Here is a 20882-nt window from a genome sequence, read left to right as displayed (position 1 = left end):
GTTTTGTATTGGATCAATACAGGTAGCGGCCAACACTCAAGGCTCCAATAATGTTATCATTCGGAAATGAAAAATTTGTAACGAGACACCCTTTGTCAAATCTACTCAGGACTATAGTTTATATCTACAGGTGAGACTCATAAAAAATATTGTGCAAAGTTTTGTTTATTACAGCAAATATTTGATTTACAAGGTAAGACTAATATATGACATCGGCTCTAAGCATGCACTCAAGATATTGCAAGCCTTATTTTGATATAATTTAGATTATTATGGCATACAGTTTATTAAAAAACCTCAAATTGAAAATATCAGAAAATTTGGGAGTTTCAAAAACTGTAAACCATGATCATCAAACATATTACAAATAAAGACTTGACATATCTCACTTTACATATATATATATATAATAAATATTATAATACATATATTACATGTTAGTTTTACATTTAAAGTTGAATTACTGACATGATTAAACCTTTGCATGATATTTAATTTGCAAAAATGTTCTGAATTGTATCATTATTTTAACAATACGGTACACAGTTTCCAACTGAGATGGACATGTTTTACTCTGCAAGTTGATAACATTTCTATTTGATAATTTTAATACTAAACCAAAAATGAAACTCAATGATGAAATGACACTGTACTTTAAAATCTTATTGTGCTAGGCAATTTTACTTTATTGTTGTCGTATTTTATAGTGTGACTGTCCCAGAGAAACTGGATCATGTCATAGCCAGATATGCAGAACATAACCATGAGAAGTGGTGTTTCGAAAAGGTAAGTAATTTTTGGTGTATTTCATGAAAACACACTCAATTAGTTATTGTTATGTGATGCTAAATTATCAATTAGTCGTTTCAGTTTACTTGTCTGTGTGTTTTTCAGTTTTCCAATGGCTGGTCATATGGGGAAGACACATGCGAAACCTCCAGGAGCCACGTTTTACTAAAGCCCTTTAAAGTGCTTGCTGAAAAGGTAATCTGTATCTACAACATTAATTTATATACAACAGCAGTTGTGGTTTACTTTAAAAAATTACAATGTCAGTAAAAAAAAAAAGACAGTTCAAAAGTACAAATGACAGCCATATATACCAGTTGTGTCAATACACTAAGGGCCTGATTTATTAGGATTCAAATACCAAGCGCTAAAGAGCGTGTGCAAAATATAAAATAGCGTGTATTATGAGTAGGCCTGTTGCGTGTGATCTACTGAAAATGTGTGTGCAATTAAAAAGTGGTGCAGACAGCCTTATTTAAACGAGGATTTTGTGTTTTACCACAGAGAAGATCATTTTCTACACATTCATATTATTATCTCCTACCTGTGTGTGATGTGTTGAACCAACAGCACACATCTATAATCTGTAGGACCTTTCCTAATCGCATTCTAGACAACAGAAACATGCACACTGACACTAAATCATTCTGTGCGCGCGGAAGTGCTGTTAAATGTAGCTTTGATGTAGCAAGCTACTTTTGCCTTGTAGCTTGTAGTGAAGCCTGCTACAATTCTCCGGGGATAGCTAGCTACATTTAATCGAGAGTAACTTGTAGCTTAACTTACTACATGTTCTAAGTAGATTGCCCATCACTGGCTTTACTATACCTAGAATGAGTAGATTAGCTTTGTGTGTGCTATTAGGTTTGCATCTGTTTTAGTACATTGAAACTTTTGTAAATCAGACCCTTATTTTATTGAATCGCTCCCGATATCTGCTTAAATGTTGAGTTAAATTGTTATACAGAATAGCTGAGGGGAATAATGATCCCTTTTTAAGACACTGTGGCTAAAATCAACTGTAAAATGACAGTAGTACAGTAACTGTACAAATAACAGCAATTACATTTGTAGCTGCTATCACTACACACTGCTGTTATTATGGGAAAGGGTTTTATTGTGATGTTGGTCTGTTTTTTTTTAGGATAAAGAGTTATACTACAGGCCAATCAGAGAGTCTCTGAAGACAATGCTTTCCTGGGGTTGGAGCATCAACAGGATCAGAGAAAGTGACACTGCCAATCTCAATAACAAATCCAGGAGAATATCACAGGCCAGCCAGGTATAAAGCCACACAGTGGACTTTGCACATTTCAAACACCAGTAATTTTTATGACATATTGTAATAATGATCATTTGTTCACCAGCTTTCCTTTGAAGGAGCTCAGGTTTTCAACCCCAGTCCAATTGATATGAGCAATGTTACACTGTCCAGGGACATGCAGGTACAACACGTATACACAAGTGCAGTATAATAAAAAAATTGTAGAACTGGGTTCATCTTGTGTCATTTGGGACGGCGTGGCGAAGTTGGGAGAGTGGCCGTGCCAGCAATCTGAGGGTTACTGGTTCAATCCCCACCTTCTACCATCCTAGTCACGTCCGTTGTGTCCTTGAGCAAGACACTTCACCCTTGCTCCTGATGGGTCCTTGTTAGCGCCTTGCATGGAAGCTCCCGCCATCAGTGTGTTAATGGGTGAATGTGGAAATAGTGTCAAAGGGCTTTGAGTTCCTTAAAAAGGTAGAAAAGCGCTATACAAGTACAACCCATTTACGATTTAAACAATATTTAAACATATATTGTTCCATCTGACGTAATACATTAAACAGGCAACATATGAGACCAAAAACTGCTATCAAGTTGTCACCTTCCGGAAATAATGGCCTAACTCATTAGTCATGCATTTCTTTCTCCGTTTTTCTTTGGCAAAATCGCCTTAGCTGAACAAAGGTTTTGATCTAATTGACCAGACTGCAGCTTGGCTTCTTATTTTCTAAATACATTTTATAGGCCTTGTATGCAAATTACACAGCCTTAGAGCATTTCCACCTCGGGACAACTTTAAAATCATTGTCTATGTATACAGAAAGCTTCAAATATGCAAAAAAAAACAACTAATGTTTTTACCACACCATTTATGTGTACCTTTGCTTAACTGCAGATGACTCTGTGTGGCCACACCTCCCTTTCACTTCCCCATACTCACATTGGGCCCTATTTTCCCATGTGCTAATGTGTAAAAAGTTGCTCGACTGCGCAAATTTCTGTCTGCGCGGCATTCTCCCCCTCAACTTACAGGGTTCATATTATGGTTTTGTTCTACATTTAAAACACGTAACATAACATGTAATGTTGGTACATCTGTCAAAATTTTGCATAGATCACGTTTTTACAGAGCAACTTTCTAAACCGTCAGGACACGCCGTTTTGTGTGCGGTCTTATTTACGTGCCTACACTTAGACTGTGTCTTCTCCCCTTCATGCATGTTAGAGTTTTTAGCGCTTTCAGTGATATAAGTTCAAAGTTGTATTAGAAATGGCAACAGTGGAGGATACATGTGCATGTATGAGCCAGTCTGCCCCACAACAAGAGGATAGAGAAAAAGAAGGAACTTATTGTTTACAGTGTAGGACTACAATGGCGGAATCACGCAAAGCTCTTCATGTAAATCTCTATCATATATGGAAATATCTGCTGATGTAACTAAGGTGAATTATGTAACTAAAGTCCCAAATTTCAAAATGATAGTAGGCAAGATTGTTTCATGAATATATCCGGCATGCCTCAATGGTTTGATTCTAAATCTTCGGGACTTATGGAGATGCCCAATACACAAAAACTGGAACCAACATGTAATACAAGTTGGTTTTGCATAACAGATCCCCTTTAAGTCTGTCTGTCACTACGCTTTTGTTGGAGCAACCCTTAAATGTGGGAGTTCCCAGTCTAATCTGGACTTCCGCATATTCTCTCATCAATTTAAGTACTTCTGTTCTTATGTGCCTCTGACGCTGAAATAAATCCAGTGCCTTGGGAAGGTGAATCATTATATTGCACTTGAAGTTTGGATGCTGCTTCACACCTTACAAAACACCATTATAAAATAAACTTCCATAAAATTGTCAAATCTATTCTGATCGCTTCAATTGAGACACCTGGGAAGCCTTCAATGAGATGAGGATAAAATAAACATATTGCCACTCTAAGCTAATTATCAAAAATGTAAGTGTACACCATAAATAAAACACCTGGCTCTGTAGAAATAGTGTTGTCATATTTTACAGAAATCTTCTTTTTTCAACAAGTAAAGTTGACCATCATTTGACTCAATACATAAACAGTTATTCAACTATTTAGTACACTTTTTTAAACAATTATAGTTAACGTACACTTTCACAAGAAAAAATAAGCACATCAGGTATACTATCTGAAATAAAGAAAGGTTTGACATATGATGTTGCTTTTTCTAGTCAATGGCAGAGCTGCTTGCAGAAAACTATCATAACATTTGGGCCAGGAAAAAGAAAATGGAGCTAGAAGCCAAAGGTATAGTATGAAAAAAAAAACACACTGTCCCTCTAATTCACACATCACACTGTACTTCATGCCACCAAAACGAATAGAGATGGCAATCAATAATAATCTGGGAATGCAACTTTTCTTGTGATCACCACTGAATGGTAAAAAAAAATTCTGAACATCGCAGACATGAACGTGGTGACAAACCAGAGCCAATCAGTGCGGTGGTTTTGCTTTATTTGGACTACAGTTGGATACTTGTTATAATAAGTAGGCCTGAAGGTGCTCTGAATATACTTTGAAAGATACATTAGACATTGGAGGTTGTTTTCTATGTTTCTTATCCTGCTGTCTTTGTACACCAGGTGGAGGAAATCACCCCCTATTGGTTCCCTTTGATACAATGACTGCCAAAGAGAAATTACAAGACAGACAAAGAGCACAAGACATGTTCAAGTTCCTCCAGATCAATGGTTACACTGTGTCCAGGTAAGAAATGTACATAATTATTACGTATCTTTGAGAGATCAATTCTAAACAAATGTGGACAGTTTGTCCAGATACAATACTGGAGTGAAATGAAGTGAAGCAAATTATATTTGTACGATGCTTTTTTCTATTGACTCAAAGTGCTTTACATAGTAAAACCCATTATCTACATATTTAAGTTACATTAAACCAGTGTGGGTGGCACTGGGAGCGTATGGGTAAAGTTTCTTGCCCAAAGAAACAACTGCTGTGACCAGAATGGCGGAAGCGGTCATCGAACCTGAAACCTTTAAGTTGCTGGCCCGGTCGCTCTACCAACCGAGCCACGCCGCCCCACTGGGTCAACATAAAACAATGAATGGGTTGATTATTAATCATTGTTGTGGTCCAGTACATTTTTAACTTAAATATCAGCCTGGAAAGAATCCCTACCCTGTGGAAGACCTCCTGTGTAGTTTCATTCCCCAAAACAGCTAATTCTAAGGAGCCGCACTCCTATACAGACCTGTTGATTCAACTTACCAACTCATGGAGAAGATCATCATCAGACAACTCAGTCAGCTACGTACCCGTCACAGTTTGCTTATTGTCCAAGCATTGTGCTGCCTGATGCCATCATTTAACTGCTGCGTAGGGCCCTGTCCCATCTGGACAGGGCCTGGACTAGAATAAGCATAACTTTAACACTAGTCAAACAAAAGAGCTGGCGATTGACTTCTGGTGGTCAGCTCCACAACGGACATCCAGGGATCAGACATTGAGATAGTGGACTATTTTAAATACCTAGATTCCTTGACAACAAACATCCTGTACAAGAAGGGCCAAAGTCGCATCCACCTCTTAAGGAGGTCCTTTGGTGTTGGTTGGGTTACATGCTGCGCCTTCTTTGACAATGTGGTGGCTTTTGCGGTGTTCTATGCCATCGTGTGCTGGGGCAGGAGCAGCACCGTTATAGACAGAAATAGACTTAATAAACTGCTTAGAAAAGCTGAATGACAAACGGGACATCCATAATGGCCAATCTCTCTTTGCCAAAACACAATACCGTGGATACCTTGAGCAGCTCCTTCAGCAACAGACTGTCACACCCGCAAGTAGGGAGAAGCGCTATCACAGTTAATTTCTCCCCACAACCCTAAGACTTATAACACACTTGTAAATACTGTATTGTGTATATAGTCCTAATATTTTTAGCGTGCAATATGTATATTACTATAATATTATTATTAGGGGTGTAACAATTGATCGATCTGTGCTCAGCAAGTTTGCCTTCTCAAAGATAGGTATCGATCCAGGATTGTTTTAAAAGGACATTTTTATCGATACTAAAAAAAGGAAAACATTTGATTTAAGAACGGCAGACTTCATATGAAGTTTAGAACTTTAAATGATAAGGGTGTTAAACTTTAAGTCCGTTTGCCCGTCTGTGACGTCATCAAAACAAAAATGTTGGATACCTACAGTAGTCGTGAAAGGTTATAACAAATGAAAATATAATTATTACAACACAAAAACTTTCAGCTACAGCACGATTGCAAAAGCCTGAACAAAGAAAAACGACAAACACAATAATATTAAGCTGCAACACATCTTCAAGCCACAAAGGATGCAACCGACACAACGGAAGTGACAGCAGTGCAAATTATGGCGACACACCATCAGCAAGGATAAGAACGTACATGCTTCTGCAAACCTGGGGACGCTGTCCTTTAGCGACGACGCCAGGGTGGAGAACAGATATTGTATGGCCGGGACAGGGAACTTTATTTAGCAGGCAAATATACTGTTAAAATGTTAGTTACTGTACTTTGATTGAAATTTGCTTGAATATTGAAAACGTGAGAGGAAAGGTTTCCTCTTGTTAATTCAACCTAAAGTGTTGGTTGCACTTTATTCAAATTAAGTAAAACATGGGATAATTTGCCATGTGAACTATACTTTAGTAACTAAAACTTTGGCCATTGTTTTTCCTTCTGTTGGATGTCATAAGTAACATACAGTATATCTACAAGCATATGTTCATTGTTTTCAGAGGTGTGCAATTGCAGGAGTTGGACACACCAGCCATAGAGAAACGATTTGCATACACGTTCCTTCAGCAGCTCATCAAAAATGTAGACCAGGCCCAGGAGTACATGATGGAGTTTGGTGAGACTCGTTATACTTGATGTGATCAAATTTAACTCATTGTGTAATCCCTTTTACGGTCTTCAAGCAAGTGTGCAGTCTTTACTTAATAGTTTGTAGAACATGTAATTCATCGAAAAAGATGCATATAAGTACCATACAAATGGTACTTATAGTTGCTCATAAAATTATTAAATAACCATGTAAAATACATTTAAAATCTAAATAAACCAACTGTCTTTCCTCTGTAGACACTGAAACACGACCAAAAGGAGTGACAATTCCACATGAACAACAAATGAAGTTCTTTGGAAAGGTCGGCGCTCATCAGTCTTTAAAATATGCCCCAAAATGTCTACTACTAATGTTTAGTAATATTTACTATAATGTATTTAGTTATATACCCTGGGTTTTGTTTGAATGATTTTACTCATTGTTAACTAAATCCACAGATTGTCTTGCCGTTGGTGGATCAATACTTCAAAAACCACCGGCTGTACTTCCTATCCACATCAAGCCATCCAATTAGTAGTGGTGGACATGCTTCCAACAAGGAGAAAGAAATGGTGACGAGGTAATATTATAAACAGAGGAAAGGCAAAAATATGATGTAGCAAACTCCTATTCCTTTGCTTCAAGTTCAAAACGATTTGATTCACATTCTTCATGGTCTGTTTTTCTCTTCAATGTCTCACAACTGTTTATTCTTCTTCTTTTCCTGCCTCTTCCTCTTCTTCATGTGATTTTATTCTAGTCTTTTCTGCAAACTGGGAGTACTTGTCAGAAATAGGATATCCTTATTTGGTAAGAATGGTTTATGGCTATTTCTTGCACTTCTGATCACTTAACCAAACCCCTAACCAGTACCAACTGCTACATTGGTTCATGCACTTGAATACTAAATCTCTTCACTTTTATAAAATTACATTGCCTCTTCCTGAACCTTGAATATAAAGTAATTTTAGCAAACAATGATTTAAGTATATATTTTTTACTCTTTCTACGTTAAAACTCTTTGAAAATGTTTTAGTTCCTAAATATTCAGCATCGGTATTTTGTTTAATTTCAGGAAAATCTGAAACACAATTGGTGTAATGGTGCAATTTCGACTGTCCACCCTGAATCCTAAGTATAGTATACTAATTAATTTTGTTGAATTAAATTTAAATTTTGACTGTCCATTGTATTTGACGGAGTAGGTTTAAATGACTGGTGTCGAAGTAATACCCTCTGAGGGCTTGTTGACTTATTAATTATATGCTTCATTCTGTCTGATAAACATTAACATTGCACCAGATTGTTTGCACTACTTTATTATGCAAATCTAGTCATATAATCCTGAATAATGTTTTGATACCCCAAATCTTTACACTAAAACGTTGATAATTATAGATCGTTCTCATTATCAATTTCCCATCAAATTGTAACTGTATATCTTTACTTTACGCGCAGATCCATTGCAAAGTTTAAATTAGGGATGCACAGTGTTTTTCGAGACGATACCAATACCTTACTGCTTTGCAAGGTTGATGCCAATAACCTATTCCTATATATTATTTTTTATTTTATTGTATGTATAACTGTAATTTGTGCACACCTGGAGGTGAGGAAGACTCAACCAAAGGTGGATTTCTCAAACTATATCCGTGCATCAGTAGATGTATTCTGGCAAAAGCCATTATCTTCAACCATAGTAAAGAAGAAAGATTTCATGATGAAATCATAGCCCTTGGGTCACCTCTGGCAAACGTATTACACTTTGAAAACGCTGCAGCAATAGCAACAAAACCCAGGACTTTTTTTCTTTAGCGCCGTAGATGTCTTTATAGGGTTTCAAAACAAAAATGTAGCGATGCTGGCATTTCAGGGGGTTAATAAGGATTGATATGTTAATAAGGCTTGATATGTTAAAGCTGAAAGTTTTTTTCCCTTTTTGTGGAATTTTTGGGCATTTGGCGCAAAGAGCATTCGGAACATCCATCCATCCATTTTCTACCGCTTATTCCCTTTTTTGGGGTCGCGGGGGGCGCTGGCGCCTATCTCAGCTACATTTTTCCTCTAAAACAGTGAAGAAGTCTACACAATCGACACCATGTTTGTTCTAATGAACTCAAAGGAAGTTTATGAAAGCACAGCGCATTGGAGAAAAAGAGCACTTTATTTGATTAACCCAAACCACCAACAGCACAGTAGGGGTAATCCCGCCTCATTGGATACAATTATAGCTATTCTTAAATTTTTTCACTGTGACATCATATCAGCCCCATAATTATCGGTTAGTTTGAAAATATACACATATCACCTGTATTGGTCATAGTTATTTTATTCAGCCAGCCTTCCTTAGTCCTCAGCACATTACAACGATTTGTGATACGCCTCAAAGTAAAGAGATGTTCAAATAAGTTATAACTTGAATTCATATTAGCGAATTTGGATGGTTATGGATAACTTTTTCAAATTGTGTAGTTTTCTTCAACCAGAACATCTTTTTTCTTTGAATGTATCTAAATATATAAGGAATGTGATGAGTTGTGCTTGGTGACTTGAGTTCACACGCAAATCCATAATCTTAAAATAAGTAGGTTTGTTTTTTGTTTTTTTAAATCAGGCGATCTTGTTTCCATTTACAGGTAACAACGCCACATCCATTGTCAACTGTTTGCAAATCCTAGGGCAGAGTCTGGATGCCAGGTAAGGTACATACATTTGGGATGTTAGAGTGCATCCATCCATCCATTTTCTACCGTTTTTCTCTTTTGGGGTCACGGGGGGTGCTGGAGCTCATCTCAGCTGCATTCGGGCGGAAAGCGGGATACACCCTGGACAAGTATAGTGTCCCTCTATCCATCAGTGTGCAGTTTAGATATCTCTAAATGGCATGTGTGTTCAATCGAGATAGCAATGCTGTTCTCATGCCAAAATGTCATAGAGAATTATTTGAACATATGTTTTTGTCCATGGGTTATGAATGGCGAAAAAAACGGCAAGTAATTGAGCCACCCATACAAATGTTGTTTTTTGACTTGCGGCTCACTTCCCCTCCCTTCCAATACTTCTTGGTAGCTTAAAGTTTACATTTTCTTCCAATCAACATTTACCAAAAAGAGACTTGTACTTATTAGACTAGACTTAGCTCCAAAACCTTCCCCGTCTCTCTTTAATTGCCGTTCACATATTTTAAAACAGTGCAGTTATAGTTAAAATACACATAACCCATCACTTGACCTTGCTCTCTTATTCAGCGTTGCTCCAAGCACATGTAGACACTCACATTCACGAGAACACACTTTTGTAGACAATGTATGCCCACACATGCACACACATACAGTACACACCCTCCAGCTAAATGTTTGCACTCTCTATCATTCATTCAGCTTACACACACGCACTGACATCACTCACCTTTAGTAAAAGAAATATTCCAAAACACAAATAAAGTACATTAGGCATTAATCATCATTCTTCTTTGAAGTCTTTGATACAAATTCTGTCAACAAGAAAACCTGTTAACAGTCCCAATTGGTGGGATGAATATAAATAAGGCACAGTTGGATCTGTGTTCTGTGGGGGAAAAAACAGCCTAACCCCAGTATTTTATGAGAAAAAGTACAAAATAATAAGTTACTTTTTAAATGTTTGCGAATTTGCAGTGATTGAATGCTGAATCGTGAATAAATGGGTAACCACTGTGGCCTATATACATTTAGTTCTTTTATTTTTTTTAACAATGTGCTTCATTTTATTTTGGTGCGAATTTGTGCATTAAATATATATTAGGAAAAGTGACCACGAAATCATTCCTTTGTAAAAAATGTTCAGTGACCATTTAAAAAAAAATCTCAGTGGAATATTTCATTGTAAAAGATGAACTGTACTTTTTGGGGGAATGTTGCCTATTGTTCACACTCATAATGAAAGACAAGACAACAGATATATATTTGTAATGCATTGTAACTAATAAATAAGCATTCTTAAAAGTCTGCCTACAATGGAGTCTCTAATGGGAGGTTCTCTAATCCGCCCATAAAGCCCTCTAACTAACAATCCAAAAAGCGTCAACAATACTCTTTCACATTTTGTGACTTGAATATTAGTATTAGTGACATTGTCATTATAAGCGCTATTGCAGACAAACAATTTTCAGCGACGCATTGTCAAAGAGAACTAACTGGCTTGTAGTTTCCGTATTGACGTCATGAGCTGGTGAGCTGCTTTCTCGGCTTGGCATTGATAAAAGTTTATTCTAGATCATACATTATGCCTCTCACCTTGATAGTCAAAGGAGGAGGACATAATCCGACAAGTTGGTCAACTTTGGCATCCAGTGTACACTTGAATTGTTGACAAAGACACAAAAATACTCTTGGTTCCATCCGCTTTTTTATGCGAGTATTGAGTTATTCTTCATCTTAATGGAAATATATGAACATCCTATCAGTCGACATCTTAAGCAGACCTTGTACAGTAAGTGATGTTTTATTATGTTTACTGGCTCTCATGATGTCTGCAGTGAGTTCTAATCATAGTTGTCAAAAGAAAAATAAAACGTAGTGAAGCATTTGTGTAATTAATGCAACACTGTATACTTTAAATTAACACAATATGTAAATATGACATGTTATTATGAATGTGCCTGTTGCTGCATTCTATTTATACTTACAGTGTGTATATAAAACATTGATGATCCATTGTAAACAGACATTTGTTTGCATGTATTCACAAGTTAGAATGCATTAAAAAACATGTGTTCTTATCTTACATAAAGATTGCGATTGAAAAAAAAATTCCCCCAAAAATGCAGTTCCCCTTTAAATTTGCTATGGGTCTGAAGCTGTAATTTCACCTTTAGTTTGGTTATAGTTTGATCCACATTATGTATTTAGAAGCTATTTAAACTGAACATACCTGCCATAAATACAGAAAATGCTAATAATATTAAAGTATGCCTTTCATAATTTTTTTATACTTATGTGGGATTTATAACATATTGTTCCCTTGAATTATTTAATCTATTAGGAATGAAAACCATTTTCTATCCTACTAAAAGGCTACAAGTAGTAAATAAATAAAAAATAAAAACAACAATAGTAACAACAAACTCCTCTTTTATCAGGACAGTGATGAAGACAGGATTGGAGTCGGTCAAGGCAGCATTGCGGTCATACTTTGCCAGTGCAGCAGAGGATCTGGAAAAGACCCAAGAGAACCTGAAGCTTGGCCAATTTACTCACAGTAGAGAGCAGCCAAGAGGTGCCACTCAGATCATCAACTATACCACTTTTGGCCTGCTTCCCATCCTGTCTTCTTTATTTGAACACATTGGCCAGAACACTTTTGGAGAAGATTTGATAGGTGCGTATTTACATATTACTAAACCTTTTGTTGACTAATATGATGTTTAACTGAGTTTAACTGGCTAGTTTTTACTTGCTTATGGTAATCGTTATGGTGTTAGTTTATTTCGAACCTGTACACAACTACAATATGATACAGCACATATTTCCAGTTTCTCATTTCAAAATGTACGAAAAGAAGTAGGACGAAGCAGAGCTTATTTAATCTTACCCCTTTTCGTATCATAGCGGTTTTTAACACATTTGTATTCAATTTGTTACACAACAGCGAAAACATTTGTAAATTGATAAATAAATAGAAACATAAGTAATTATTAAATACACAAACAAAAAGTAAATAAGTTATCCTAAATAAATAATTAAGTAATTTATGACTCGGGTGTCCAAACAAGTTTAACAAGAAGACTGCCCCTCGAAGTGTTTTTATGCCCAAACCTTGAATCAGTGCAAACCTGTCGCATTTAAGTGCGCGAAAGCAGATTGGGTGGTCAATAACCATGATTGTCATTTGGAAAGTTCTTTAGCACAGCATCAATTATATCACCCAACCCAAACAACTTTTCCCACCCATGGTATAAGTTAACTATAACCAACAAATAAAGTCAACACACTGTTGCACATAACACACCTCCTGCTGATTGAATTTTGTGGACATTATAAAACATGTTCAAGCACTATACATTGTTTTAAATTACACATATATAAATCCCTTATTGTGGGTGATGGGTGATATGCAAAACACTTGGGATGTAACGATGACCAGTATAATCATAATTTGCGATTTCCTCACATTGTTTTTGTCATTTATTAATGCATTTTAGGCAACATGAAGTCAAGCGCATGCACATTAGCGTCGTTTGGCTTGATAATCATGGCGGACAAGCTACACAGACTTTGCTCCGGAGATTTAAAGTAAATGGAGCCAACGGCTTAGTTTAACGTCATGCGTTTAAGAGTGCACTGTTGTGTTTGGATGGAGACAGGTGTGGACAATATGGGAAACAGATGCACTTGTCCCAACACTAAGAGTATAAAGCGCAGGAGTAAATTATTTGATGTTGCTTTTATTTTCACAATACAGTGTCCATTAACTGCTGTGACAGAGTTATAAACATGAACATTTTATTGTGGGCAGCCTAAGGTACACGTGTGCATTAATCATTCTGTTTAATCAGCATCTTGATATGTCACACCTGTCAGGTGAGATGGATTATTTTGCCAAAAATAAGTGCTCACTAACACAAATTTAGACAGATTTGTGAACAAACAGCTGACAATTTGATATTAATAATGAATAAAAAACAGTTATATATATATATATATATATATATATATATATATATATATATATATATATATATATATATATATATATATATATGTATGAGGCGGCATAGCTTGGTTGGTAGAGTGGCCGTGCCAGCAACTTGAGGGTTCCAGGTTCGATTTCTACTTCCGCCATTCTAGTTACTGCCGTTGTGTCCTTGGGCAAGACACTACCCATCTGCTCCCAGTGCCACCCACACTGGTTTGAATGTAACTTAGATATTAGGTTTCACTATGAAAAACTCTTTGAGTCACTAGAGAAAAGCGCTATATAAATATAATTCACTTCACTTCACAACAATATTTGAGAGGAATGTGTATTTTGTGTATATATTAAAGCAGGGGTCACCAACACGGTGCCCGCGGGCACCAGGTAGCCCGTAAGGACCAGATGAGTCGCCCGCTGGCCTGTTCAAAAAATAGCTCAAATAGCAGCACTTACCAGTGAGCTGCCTCTATTTTTTAAATTTTATTTATTTACTAGCAAGCTGGTCTCGCTTTGCTCAACATTTATAATTCTAAGAGAGACAAAACTCAAATAGAATTTGAAAATCCAAGAAAATATTTTAAAGACTTGGTCTTCACTTGTTTAAATAAATTCATTTATTTTTTTACTTTGCTTCTTATAACTTTCAGAAAGACAATTTTAGAGAAAAAAATACAACCTTAAAAATGATTTTAGGATTTTTAAACACATATACCTTTTTACCTTTTAAATTCCTTCCTCTTCTTTCCTGACAATTTAAATCAACGTTCAAGTATTTTTTTTTTTATTGTAAAGAATAATAAATACATTTTAATTTAATTCTTCATTTTAGCTTCTGTTTTTTCGACGAATAATATTTGTGAAATATTTCTTCAAACTTATGATTAAAATTTAAAAAAATTATTCTGGCAAATCTAGAAAGTCTTTTGAATTTCTTTTAAAATTTTTGTTCTGGAAAATCTAGAAGAAATAATGATTTGTCTTTGTTAGAAATATAGCTTGGTCCAATTTGTTATATAGTCTAACAAAGTACGGATTGGATTTTAACCTATTTAAAACATGTCATCAAAATTCTAAAATTAATCTTAATCAGGAAAAATTACTAATGATGTTCCATAAATAGTTTTTTTTAATTTTTTCAAAAAGATTCGAATTAGCTAGTTTTTCTCTTCTTTTTTTCGGCTGAATTTTGAATTTTAATGAGTCAAAATTGAAGATAAACTACGTTTCAAAATGTAATTTTCTTTTTTTTCGTGTTTTCTCCTCTTTTAAACCATTTAATTGTTTTTTTTTCATCATTTATTTTCTACAAATAACCTTCCGTAAGAGGAAAAAAAAATGTACGACGGAATGACGGACAGAAATACCCATTTTTTTAATATATATAGATTTATTTATTAAAGGTAAATTGAGCAAATTGGATATTTCTGGCAATTTATTCAAGTGTGTATCAAACTGGTAGCCCTTCGCATTAATCAGTACCCAAGAAGTAGCTCTTGGTTTCAAAAAGGTTGGTGGCCCCTGTATTAAAGGTTTTAGATTTTTGTGTCCAACTCATGAAAAATGGGAGCAAAAACAAAAGTGGTGTGTTGATATTTTTGTTCAGTTCTTACATAACCCAAAATGTTGTGTAAATTGTCAATCTTTTTTTTGTTTGTTTGTGCCAGTCCAGGTCTGGAAATCAACCATTTAATGCCCACATTTTCAAATGCAATTTATATCTCTAAAAATATTTTGACAAAAAAAAACAAGCAATGGCAATGCCCAATCATCTAATTAAGGGTTTCTGGTTCTCTTTCTCAGTGGATGATGTCCAAGTTTCCTGCTACAGAATCCTGCGAAGCCTCTACTTTCTAGGAACCAATGAAAGTATCTATGTGGAAAAGTGCGTAAATATACCTGTATCATGGTTGTTTAACTTGTAAAAGTAGTCTTAAAGCGTTCATATTTTTATTTTGTTTTCTACATTTAAAACACTTGTGGTTTACATAACATGTAATCGTCGTTCTTTGACCACAGTTTTGAATAGATGATGATTTATAGAACATTTTCAAGCCGCTTTCTGACCGTCTTTTCAGGACTTGCTGTTTTGTGTGCGGTCTTATTTATGTGCCTCCACTTCAACTAAGTCTTCTCCCGGCCCATTTTGTTGTAGTTTTTAGCGCTTCCACAGTGAGTGTACTGACAGATATAAGTTAAAACCACACGCTACTTTGTATTAAAAATGGTAACAGCGGAGGATGCATGTGCATTTACGAGCCAGAAAAAAAAGGAACTTATTGAACATATCGGTGGACTACAATGGCAGATGTGCGCAAGGCTCTCTGGTTACATTCCGACCATGTATGGATTATCCGCTGACGTTGCACATGGCAAAAGCGTCATAAAAGGAGAAAATTCCAAACGGCTCGTTTGTTGGAAGAATGAAGGAAGGCAGGATGTTTTTTGTGATTATCTCCGCAATGGTTTTATTTCAAATTTTCGGGACTTATGCAGATCCCAAATACACATCAGTAGGTACCAATTGGTAAGAAAAGTTGTTTTTGCATATAAGGGCCCTTTTAGGTCGGACATACCCAAAACGTCCAGTTTTTTAGCTATATGTCCGGACTGTAGGAGCAATGACACACTTAATAAAATAAATGTGTAACTATGGCTTTATGAATTCTGGATGATCTATCTTGCACATGGGCAGATTGAGTATTTGCGCTAACAAAACAGCTTTGAAAAACTCTGTGATAGTAAAATCACCAGCTCAGTTGTTCTTGTTGTGAGGATTTTGTGTAATAAGCACTCAAGTCATCCAGGATCCTTAAATCCATAGTTAGGTACATAACCAAAATTGACCCATGTGATAATTGTTCGACTATTGTTATTGTCTGAAGTAATAGCAACACATGTTTTTTTGGAAATTGTTGAAGTTTTGCACTTATTTTTGGAACATGCATGTGATTTTTTTTTTTCATGATATTTGATTCTGTCTCCAGGCATCGCCCGGCATTAGGAAAGTGTTTGGCTTTTTTTACAACAGCCTTCCCGGTTGCCTTCCTTGAACCTCACATCACCAAGTTCAACAATGTCTCAATCTACAACAACAAAAGACCAAAAGACAGAACAGGTAAGGATTAATGTGCCTTATTTGTCTGTAGCTGCATGGAATTTAAAACCCCCAATTGTATTGTATATTACAGTCATTATTTACACAGTGGCCCAGAACGATAAATGGCTATTCTGAATAATTGCATTCACAAGCAAAAATCAGTTTTTTGCAGCAATAGTAGTATAATCAAAAACATTTAATGACATAATATAAGGTTTTGAATAATGAAACCATTTTCCTGTGTACAAGTATAATTTCCGACTGTTCATTATGTGTAATATTACTATTATGCCACAATATAACGCTGAGCCATCTGTAGGGTTGGTGTCTTGTGTATACAGAAACATAAGTCACAACCAAATGCCATCCATCCATCCATTTCTACCGCTTATTCCCTTATGGGGTCGCGGGGGGCGCTGGCGCCTATCTCAGCTACAATCGGGCAGAAGGTGGCGTACACCCTGGACAAGTCGCCACCTCATCGCAGATGTTTGTTTTCAAACTCGGAAAATTAAGTTCTACAAAAACTGATATTACGTAAAATTGAACTAAATATAAATGTCGTAGGTGGAGCTAATGGGGGCAGAACTGTGCTTTCAAAACCTGTTGACAATTGACAAAAATATGTGTCTCTTTTAGCACTTTGTCTCCCAGGTAGATGAAGTTCAAACAGCGGTAAAAAAAATGTATATACTGCTCTTTTGTCTCCTGATAAATAATGGGTGATTATATTCAAAATCTAGATATTTAGATATACCAAACAGAAGATCACAAATTGATTCCCACTAAGCCTCAAGGTTTAAGATATATTTGTTTGTACCTGTAGGTAGCTTTGTTTTGCAGTAAAAACAGACATTTTCACCTGCATAGACATTAAAATAAACAACGGCGGTGACACAAAACTAACCATGATATGACAAAATACTCAATATTACATTATTATTCAAATAGTCTTTGATTTTCCTCCTCTATTTCAGCTCTTGGTCTTCCAGCGCAGGTTGTAGATGTTTGTCCAATGATTCCAAATTTGGAGAAGTCTCTGGAGGAAATCATGGAGGTGGCAGAGTCTGGCATGAAATACACTCAAATGCCGCATGTCATGGAGGTATGCTATCAAATCACTTGTTTATGAACCTGGCTCCACCCAAATATATCATAATTTGGAAACACACTGACCCTCAATGGTGGAATTCAGGTTTTACAGCAGCAAAGTGGACAGGAGCAGAACACAAAAGCGTATAAAAAATAATCTAAACTCAAAAGAGAAAATTGTACATTGGTACTTCAACTTACGAGTACCTTAACTTAGGCGCTGTTCATTGGCTTTTTGTTATGCTTTAAATTGCGAGTGTTCCTTGAGTTACGAACATTTTCGCTCTCGGTTGAAGTAACATTTTTAACATGTTTATGCCGTTAGCAGTGTTAAGTTTGACAGCAGTTTTTAATGGACTTTTAGTCAGTCTTTAAAAGAAAAGTTATTTTAGTTGTAGTCTAATATTTTCATCTAAATTTGTTTAGTTTAAGTCAACAAAACTACACAACATTTTAGTCAGCTAAAATTACAGTAAATTTAGTCGACTAAAATATGAAGTATAAAAGATAAAGCCTGAAAGTCAAGTTTAAAGCACCTTTATTCAGACTACCTGCAATGCATTTGTGTATTACAAAAATAGCATGGTCTTATGGTCAGGAATGATGTTCGATGCAATGCATGTCAATGCCAATAAATATCTTTCAGGCACTTTTTAGGTTTGTCGCCTCTTTGTTTCTCGGGCTGAGGGACTAGCCTTTTAACACCCCGGGAGCGTCTCCGTGTATTCATCATTAGCCTAAAAGTCATTGAATTGTTTCCAGTTTCTGTGTCTCGCCGCGTGGAGGCTGATGAAATGAGACCCTTCATCTGTGGCATGTGAGTGTAGTGCAGAGGAGCAGAATGCAGACACATCATAAAATCCTGTCCCATATACTGCCATCCTAATGGGAATCGTGGTCTGGCAGCTGTGGACAAGAGCTTGGTCAGTTGGCTGTTAAACACTTGCCTACCTGTATAGAAGTTACACCTCTAATCAACATTTTTATCCAAATGAAGAAGAAGGCACTTTTTCAATAGTTTTCTGCTACTTAAGTTTTCTGCTACGTCTCCAGCAAAACAGTTATGTTATATGTACCTGTATATATGTGTGTTGTAAAACGGAATTACGATGTTTGCCTTCATTATAATTTGTTTATTAACTGAGGAGACCCGGAAGCAGCAAATACACACAGTTGTGTGGATGTCTGTTATGTTTATACTGGGGAAGGAGATGGCACGGCAACGGAATGTCAAGTTCAACAGGTTTATTAAATACTTGATGATTACGTGGAGTATGTATGCTACTATGTGTCTGCATGAACGACTATGTGTGGAATTACCATATGTGAATACCGTGAGGTTTGTTGAGGTGCGTGTTGGATGTTCAGGGTCCAAAATCCGAGGAGGGAGAAGCCAGGGGAAGTCCAAGGTCCAAGCGAGGGTCAAAGGCAAGAGAGAGAGTCCGAAAGTCCAAGCAGGGTCAAGGATCGGGAAAGGCAAACCAGGTCCAGGAGGGAAACAGCAGTGGTAACACGAGGGCTGTGGGAAGAGCGGGAGATACAGGGATCAGGGGAACAAAAGGCACAAGGAAACAGGCAACGAGCGAGATCAGGAGGTTCTCAGAGACGTGCAGCTTACGGGTGGTAGGTATTACATTCCGATGTCAATGAGTCAGCATCGATCGTCTGTATACTGCCGTCCTTCATCAATGCCAGGTGTGTCAGGTGTTGATTGTCAGGTGTTCACATTTTACGTTGTGGAACATGTGAAATCTTCACATTATTTTTTTTGCGGTGAGCCATTCAACTTCATAATTTCACAAAGAAAAGCATCTGATTGGCTCTCCTTAATTAACTGCCAGCCCATGTTTAATATATGCGCTGTTAAAGTGCTCTCATTGGATGTATTCTCTACATGTCCCACACATCTACAAGACAACTTTTTGTCTCTTTTATATTAGTAGATTAATTTTCTTATCGTCTTAGTCAACATGCATTTTGTTTTCGACTCGTTATCGTTATCGAAAGTTTTTGGCTATTTTCTGGAACTGTTTGCAAGTTTGTTAGTTACACAGTAGTGGTTGGGTGTAACCCCTCATTTAAATCTTTGGCACACATTTACATCTGTTTGGTGCAACATGTTTCTTTAGCTATTTGTTCATTACTTGTATTTCTCTTTTTTATTGATACTTTTACACATTCTATTGCTAAAAGTGCTGTTATTGTTTCCTGCATGGGGTTGGAATCCATCAGAGATAATAACTTTGCTACTATTATCTTCTTCTCCTCCCCCATCATCCATTAACGATCAAGTACATTTGCGGTATACTGTAATTGTGAAGTGTTAAAACACAAATTTGTGACTTAAATTAAAAACAGCACATCAGTAGTGTATAACTTTTTTTTGTTTTAAACGGGAACTACACTTTTTGGGGAATTTTGCCAATTGTTCAGAATCACTAATTCTGTCTTGCCTCTGGTGGAGGCGGTCGCAATTTTCTCTGCTCCCTCCTTCCCTGCTTGCTCTCTGTGTCTTGTCTTTGTCTGAACTTTTGTAAAGCCTCTTACTTTGCGCTGTCCTCTAATCTAAACATCAAATATGAATATGATCAGCTGGACTCTCGACGCAATTGAAACAGTCTTTTCGACAAGGAAAAGAGGTTCGGGGAGCTTGGCTGCCATGCCTTGCTGCGGGGTACGTGAGAGATTCCTGGGATAAATGGAGGATCATGTGCCTCTCAACCCTTTCCATCGAGGACGTCGAAGACATCTACCTATTTGGAGCTGTGATTGCGGGGCACTTGCTAATTGGGCTGGGCATTGCTCTGGTGTATCGACAAATTCGGAAGATGATGGCAGCCACTCAAGGGGCCCAACGGCTGTTCAACGCAATGGAAGGATTGGGTCGGGCTGTGGGAACTCAGGCTGTGGCGATTTCTGAGTTGAATCGCAAAATTGATCCCATCTTGGAAAAGCTTGCGGAGAAGGAATAATTAAATTAGAATTGAAGAAATCCAGCATGGACAAACAGAGAAGATAAGTCACTATTGTGTCCTCTTGAAGAAAAACAACTTCTTACTCTACGATTTGACTCCCTCAAATGGCCTTGACACAATCAG

The 20882-nt window shown here is 36.7% G+C and overlaps 1 protein-coding gene and 1 long non-coding RNA gene across 10 annotated transcripts in view; one reads left to right on the top strand and one right to left on the bottom strand.

Annotated features, from left to right (window-relative positions):
- ryr2a (ryanodine receptor 2a (cardiac)) overlaps positions 1-20882 on the top strand; it is a 310189-nt gene that overhangs the window by 179383 nt on the left and 109924 nt on the right. For all 8 annotated transcript variants that reach the window (XM_061908696.1, XM_061908695.1, XM_061908691.1 and 5 more), the window contains exons 57-71: positions 708-786; positions 895-984; positions 1934-2071; positions 2157-2234; positions 4262-4337; positions 4676-4799; positions 6832-6947; positions 7178-7242; positions 7379-7500; positions 7681-7730; positions 9557-9617; positions 12040-12278; positions 15396-15477; positions 16580-16710; positions 17670-17797. In XM_061908696.1, the coding sequence (XP_061764680.1) occupies positions 708-786; positions 895-984; positions 1934-2071; positions 2157-2234; positions 4262-4337; positions 4676-4799; positions 6832-6947; positions 7178-7242; positions 7379-7500; positions 7681-7730; positions 9557-9617; positions 12040-12278; positions 15396-15477; positions 16580-16710; positions 17670-17797 (1579 nt within the window). The remainder of the gene's footprint in view (positions 1-707; positions 787-894; positions 985-1933; positions 2072-2156; positions 2235-4261; positions 4338-4675; positions 4800-6831; positions 6948-7177; positions 7243-7378; positions 7501-7680; positions 7731-9556; positions 9618-12039; positions 12279-15395; positions 15478-16579; positions 16711-17669; positions 17798-20882) is intronic.
- The window catches only part of LOC133557848 (uncharacterized), an 83192-nt gene continuing 80512 nt past the window's right edge, over positions 18203-20882 (bottom strand). Inside the window, exons 3-4 of one of the 2 annotated variants that reach the window (XR_009807855.1) lie at positions 19118-19303; positions 18203-18690 (exon numbers count right to left, since the gene is read on the bottom strand). This is a non-coding gene — a long non-coding RNA (uncharacterized LOC133557848). Of the gene's footprint in view, positions 18691-18785; positions 19304-20882 lie in introns of those variants that run through there. The other variant, XR_009807854.1, reaches the window with a different exon arrangement.

This window comes from Nerophis ophidion, linkage group LG08 (assembly GCF_033978795.1).
Source record: "Nerophis ophidion isolate RoL-2023_Sa linkage group LG08, RoL_Noph_v1.0, whole genome shotgun sequence".
In the NCBI taxonomy this organism is placed as follows: domain Eukaryota; kingdom Metazoa; phylum Chordata; class Actinopteri; order Syngnathiformes; family Syngnathidae; genus Nerophis; species Nerophis ophidion.
The sequence above is the reverse complement of the archived record's forward strand: the minus strand, read 5'-3'. Positions and strand labels throughout refer to the sequence as shown.